The sequence below is a fragment of the Mobula birostris genome, chromosome 18, assembly GCF_030028105.1.
Source record: "Mobula birostris isolate sMobBir1 chromosome 18, sMobBir1.hap1, whole genome shotgun sequence".
Taxonomy (NCBI): Eukaryota; Metazoa; Chordata; class Chondrichthyes; order Myliobatiformes; family Myliobatidae; genus Mobula; species Mobula birostris.
The window spans coordinates 38,245,986-38,252,978 of record NC_092387.1 but is presented as its reverse complement, the minus strand read 5'-3'; the positions used below and the strand labels follow the sequence as shown (position 1 = coordinate 38,252,978).

The window sequence follows — 6,993 nt, the reverse complement described above, 5'->3', positions numbered from 1 at the left end:
TCAGGATGTCCTTAATGTCCTTCGTTACCCATGGCTTGTTATTTGAATAACAAAGGACGGTTCTTGTCGGAACATTGCAGTCCACACAGAAGTTGATGTAATCAGTGATGCACTCTGTGAGCCCATCAATATCCTCTCCATGTGGCTCACAGACTGCCTGCCAGTCTGTCACCTCAAAACAACCCTGGAGTGCCTCATAAGCCTCCTCCGACCATTTCCTCGCTGTCCTCAAGGTTGCAGGTTTACTCTGCACCAGAGGCACGTAGCAGGGTTTTAGATGCACCAGGTTGTGATCAGACCTTCCCAGTAGGGGGAGGGGAGAGGAGCTGTATGCATCCTTAACGTTAGTGTACATCAAATCCAGAGTCTTCTCCCCTCCGGTTGTACAGCTCATAAACTACGTGAAGTTGGGCAGTGTTCTAGCCATGGTAACCTGGTTGAAGTCACCCGGGATGGTAATGAGGGCACTCGGGTGCTGGGTTTGTAATCTGGCCAAAATATTGCAGACGCTGGAAAATAAAATAGTAAATATCGTTTGGTCTTAACGTTTCTGGACAAATATTTACTTTTACAGACAGCACCGAGGAATTGGCGGGGAATTTAGTTTGAGCAAACCTGTCATTCATTTCCTCAAAACAATTGCGATCAATCTTCCTACTATGCAGAGCAATAAAAACAATGGTCACCCGTACGGAGAATATCTGAATTACATTTTCAGTTGGTAACACTCACGTGTGGTATGCTTTTTCCTTCTGGGGTGCAGCACCTGGGAAGGCAAGTGACCGCATATTTACGTCTGCATCCACAGACTGAAGGTATAAAAGTGTGTAACCATTTCCTTCCAAGTCGAACTTGTCTTGATTACCGGCGAGAACCTGAACTGTCTTCGCTTTTAAAGGAAGCTATCTGTGAAAAGAGACCGTCCTTACTGACCGACTAATTGCAACTATAGGGAGGAGGGGGGAATAGAAATGAAAGTCTTAAAAAATTTCCGCTCTTTTAATGTTACGCCCCAAATTCTGAACCAGATCTTGAATTTTTATAACATCTCTCGCGAAAAATTTATTCAGACATACAAATTGCAGCCGCTGATCCGTGTCCCTGAGTTACCGCTCACCAGTAAGGTAGCTCTTACTGTGACCTATTGTGTGATTTTCCTACTTGCTCTCTTTGGAAATAGCCTGGTGCTGTGCACAGTGAGACGGGAAAAGTCTCGAACGGTTTACAGCATCCTTATTCGTTCGCTGGCGGTCAGTGACCTGTTCATCACCTTCTTCTGCATTCCATTCACCCTGCTGCAAAACATCTTCATCAACTGGATTGGGGGTAAGTTTCTCTTTCTCAATAATCTCTGAACAGTACGGATCCAACAGCAAAAACAGAACTGGTATTGATTTCAAATCAATTATATTGCAGCACTTGCTGACCCTTTTATGCATCTTTTGCAACTAAAATGCCATAAAAATCTCTCAGATACTTAACGCTAGATATTTTACACTGCATTTGTGTAGGCCAGCTACACCTCTGAATCTAGGTTCTTACATCTTGAAGTGGATTGCCAGGTTATAATGGTAGCTGAATAAGCCTTGCTGATTTCTTTCAATTTACTTATTCTTGCAATCTAGTTTGTAAAACAAGTTATAACATAGAAAGGACTGGAAAGGAAACATTAGTGCGGATGCTCCCCAGAAGCCTCTCTTCTTCTGGCCACTATCCTTCCACTTCTTCAGACTTTTGTGTTTACAGTTCACTTGGGCCATCCGCACTGTCAAGGAGAAATCCCAATAGACCCATTCGCCTTTTTCTTAAGTAGCTAAATTGTGACAAATTCTCATTTGACGTATCTATATCTATCACTCAATCAGGCAATACATGCATCAAATTGCCCTCACACATAAAATTATAGAACAATACAACACAGAAACTGGCCCTTCGGCCCAAAATGTCTGTGCTGACCATGATGCAGCTCAGGCTCTCTTGTCAATTAATATAAACTCAGCCATTAGAAAATCTATTTGAAACCTTAAACAGAATTTAACACATCTATCAAATCTCCCTGCTTTAAGTAATTTGTGATTTGTCCATTTCATTCTAATTCTATTCTTATTGTCACATAAGACTAATGCAGAAATTTCTAATTTTGAGATCCTGCTCTTCAGTATCTTCACATTCAGCCTGCAGAACTTCATTTCTTTCTCTTAGTCACTATTGTCAATGTGCACCATTACTATTGGCTGTCCACTCTCTCCATTTAGAATGTATTGAAGCCCCTTTGCGATTACCTGTTGTTATCATCTTAATAATAAATTTCAGCATTTTTCCAATATCAGTTGTTAGGCCAATTAACCTGTAGTTTTTGGAGTTCTAATATGGCCCTTTTTTGAATATTAGTGTTACATTTGTAGCTTTCCAGTTACCTGGGACCACTACAGGATGCATGAAATTCGGTAGATAACAGCAAACTTTTTCTTAGGCAATCCATCAAAGTAGAGGATCCCTTGTTTTCACTCGAGTTTGTGGGTGCTGAGGAGTCTAATGATAATTCTGGGATAACATTAGTGTCTTGCGTGATGAAAACTAATCCTAGATAATCATTGTTAATATCACAGCCTCATAACTAAGGAACTGATACGTACTTCAGCCAATCTCTTCCCTTTTTATACACTTTGTAAAAGCTCTGATGCAATCCTAATGGTCTTAACCTAAAATATCAGCCAACTCTTCACCTCCAGAGATGCTGCCCGAACAGCAGAATTCTTCCAGCAATGTTTCTTTTTGTCCTAGATTCCAGCATCAACAGCCTTTTATGCCTCCTTTGCAGAATTGTTTGATTTTATACTCTTGCTGATTACCCTCATACTCTACCTTCTTGCTCTTTCCAATTATTTAAATCATCCTTTGTTACTTCCAAAACATTCCCAATCCTGCAATAGGGCACTAACCTCTGCAATACTGTGTGCCTTTCATTTTCAACTTGATGCCAACCTTAACTCCTTGGATAGCCACAGGTGGTGCATCCTTTACATCATGCCTTTCTTCTGCATTTCTTAAATTGCTGACCTAACATCACTAATTTATTTGCCTTGTCCACATTAGGCATCTCAGCCATCTTAACATTGTAACTGTTATTAATTAATTAAGTTTAGGGTCAATGTTCAGATTCCTACTCTCAAACTGAATATTCGCTCTTTCTCAGAGGATTCTTAACGAATTCATTCATTTTTTGCACCTCTTTACACAATGACAGATATAATAAGAATACTCCTTTTTTAGTTGTCAACATGTTGCTCTAAGAAATCAACACAAATACAGTCTATGAACTCAAGACTGGACTTGAGAATTTGATCTGTCTAATCTCCATTCTGCACGATTATTGTATGTCTTTCATTTACTAACTGACATACATTCTGTCCCACTGCTGGGGGATTATGTACAACTGCCAACAGTAATTTTCTATCCTTATTATTTAACTCTTCCCACACTGATAATACATCTTGAACCTCTGAGCCAGTATCTTTCTTCACCAGTACAGTGCTTCTCCTTTGTTAACAGAGTGACTCTACTGTTCTATCTTTCTGAAATGTCAAATACATCGGAATATTCAGTTCCCACTCCGGTTCATTTATCTTGCAATCGTATCTCCATTTGTTATCGGATCACGTCCGATTATTTTTATCTGTGCTGTCAACTCATCCATCTTATGAAGGTTGTGAACTCCAGAAAGAAAAGCTTTAATTTTATCTGATCATTTTCCTTTTTTCTAACTTCCTGATATGTTCTGATTATCACGACTCCTGCACTATTGCTTATCCTTTCTGGCATGCAAATACTTGTTCACAAATTTGAGTGGAGCTTTTGTCCATTCTGCCTGGCCCCTTAACACTCTTCCTTTCTTAATATTAACCTCCCTCAATCTCCCACAGTGTAAATTCATATCACCCTCTCTACAGGTCTCCTTTTAAACTGTCCTGGTTTGCAGCTCTGCTTTCTCTAGTCCCCTGTGTGTTGCACTTTTAAGTTCACTTGTACCTTTGAACTCTTTTGCTCTTCTCAAAATATGGGGAAATGTTTCACAGCGCTCCTTTGGGTCTAATGAAGTCCTGTCGCTGTCATTTTGAAAAAAATTCTTCAAACATCTACAAATGTTACCTGACCTGCTGGTTTCCTTCAGCAATTTGTTTTTTGCTTCACTTTCCTTTGCTCTTTTTACCACCTACCTTATAAATATACATGCTGCTTTTTCTGATAATCATTTTACCCTTATTGGACGCATCTCCTTTTAAACTCACCTGAGTCAGTTTGCCAATGTCCTCTTAAATAAATTTGGCTGCTTTTTCCCATGATTTCTTGGATGGCAGTGAAAAGAATTAAGGTAATTTAAACAATAAATTTGCTAGATCCAAGAATGGGTGGGAACCTCAATGAAACAACATCCTGAAGGACTGTTCAGACTAGATGTTGGAAGGATGTTCCCACTGGTGGGGAAGACCAGAAACAGGAGTCACAACCAAAGGGTTCAGGGTCAATCTCTTGGAACTGAGCCAACGTAAAAAGTTCATTCACCAGAAATGTGATGAGCCCATGGAGTTACTTACAACAGAAAGCAGCTGTGGCCAAAGTATTAAATATATTCACAAATGAATTAGATGTAGTTCTTAGAGCTTATAAGATTGAGAGACAGGGGAAGAAAGCAGAAACCTGGATGGCAGCCATAATCATATGGAAGGAGATGCAGACTGGAATGGCCGAATTGTCTACCCATGCTTTTCTTTTTGTTTCTGTGTTTCCCCATTCTCCTAGTACACCATCCATCAGCAGCACTTATACTGAGCTCACTCCTTACCCCTTTTAAACTCAAAAGGACAATGTTTCTCATGTATCTTTTACCCATTGTCATGGAAAATTCAACAGTGATGTCAAGTAGGGCACCGAATGCATTTACAAGACTATAGAAAGAGGAGGGAAATACGAGCAGCTCTTCAACACAGCCCACGCAGACGAGCTGGTTGTCTGGATGGTCTCCTTCTGTACTGTAACCTTTTGTAAATCTGTCATCCCCTGATATGAGCGTCCTTAAATTGCTTCCCACAGATGACAAGACTGTGCTGAGCCTTCCCCCGGGCCAAGAAATGGAATGTGAATTTCCATGTTTTCTGAACAGTTATGCTGGGAAATTAGTCTCAGTACTAAACCCGTGGCCAGTTAGGCCTGGCACACAATCATTGAACCCATTCGTTTGAATGGAGAACAACAACTGCAGATTGCTGGGTGACACAGTGATGCAGCTGGTACTGCTGCTTCTCCATAGCTCCAGTGACCTGGAAAAGTGGAGCAGTAAGTTGCCTCTCTTGCACATATAGTAGTTCAGTGGGAGAGTCTAGGGTGAGTTAATGAGGATAATGGGAGAGTAACATGGAATATATGAAAATGGCTGCCTGATGGTCAGAGACGATTCACTGGTCTAAAATATTTGTTTCTATGCTGCATGACTCAATGAGACACCTTGATCATCTGGGACGTGTGGCACAATCTGCTGTAAAACTGGAATTTACCACCAGAAGGGCCAGTATTGCGGGACCCAAAATTGGATAGAGACTCATCAATTGGATTGCAACCTGCTCTGGTGAACTCAGTCAAAGTCATAATGCTATTAGTGGACCTGCAACTAGCAAGTATGAAAAGAGGTTCAAAGTTCAAAGTAAATTTATTATCGAAGTACATATATGTCGCCATATACAAACACACTGAGATTTGGCTTTTTTGTGGACATACATACACAGTAAATTCAAGAAACACAATAGAATCAATGAAAGACTGCACCCAACAGGACAGACAAATAATCAATGTGCAAATACAACAGAGAAAATAATAAATAAATAAATAAATAAATAAATAAATAAATAAGCAATAACTATCGAGAGTAGGAGATGAAGAGTCTTTGAAAGCGAGTCCATAGGTTGTGGGAACAGTTCAGTGATGGGGCGAGTGAAGTTATCTCCTCTGTTTCGAGCTTGATGGCAGAGGCGTAATAACTGTTCCTGAACGTAGTGGTGTGGGTCCTGAGGCTCCTGTACCTTCTTTCTGATGGCAGCAGTGAGAAGAGAACATAGCCTGGGGTTGGTGGAGACACTTGGTGATGGATGCTGCTGTCTGGCGACAGCACTCATGTAGATGTGTTCAATATTGGGGAGGGTTTACCCATGATGGACTGGGCCATATCCACTACTTTTTGTAGGATTTTCTATTTAAGAGCATCGGTGTTTCTGTACCAGGCTGTAATGCAATCAGTCAACATACTCTCCATCACACATCTATAGAAGTTTGTCTAAGTTTTAGATGTCATGCCAAATCTTCGTAAACTCCTAAGGAGGTGCTGCTGTGTTTTCTTCATAATTGCATTCACATACTAGGCCCAGGACAAATCCTCTGGAAATTATAACACCAAAAATTTAAAAGATGCTGACCCTCTCCACCTCTGATCCCTCGATGAAGACTGGTTTATGGACCTCCGGTTTTCTCCTCCTGATGTCAATCATCAGCTCCTTGGTCTTGTTGACATTGATTGAGAAGTTTTTCTTATGGCACCACTCAGCAGGATTCTCAACATCCCTCCTACATGCTGATTCATCAGTACCTTTGATTCAGCCCATGGTAGTGGTATCACCAGCAAATTTAAATATGGCATTGGAGCTGTGCTTATCCTCACAGTCATGAGTATAAAGCAAGGAAAGCAGGAAGCTAAGCACATAGGCTTGTGGTGCACCTGTGTTGATGGAAATCGTGGAGGAGATCTTGTTGCCAATCCATACTGACTGAGGACTGCAAGTGATGAAATCAAGGACCTAATGCACAAGGGAGTATTGAGACCTAGGTCTTCAAGCTTATTGATTAGTTTTAATGGGATGATAGTTTTGAGGTGGTATATTGGTGTGGGATGACAGAACTTTTGGAAGTTTTGGACTATTGGCGAAGCCAGTGGAATTGAAGAGGAAA

At 40.7% G+C, this 6,993-nt stretch overlaps 1 protein-coding gene across 1 annotated transcript in view; it reads left to right on the top strand.

Moving 5' to 3' along the window:
- Positions 1-971: 971 nt before the first annotated feature.
- Positions 972-6,993, top strand: part of LOC140212257 (pyroglutamylated RF-amide peptide receptor-like) — a 32,892-nt gene continuing 26,870 nt past the window's right edge. Inside the window, exon 1 of the mRNA XM_072282975.1 lies at positions 972-1,326. Within this exon, the coding sequence (XP_072139076.1) occupies positions 972-1,326 (355 nt within the window). The remainder of the gene's footprint in view (positions 1,327-6,993) is intronic.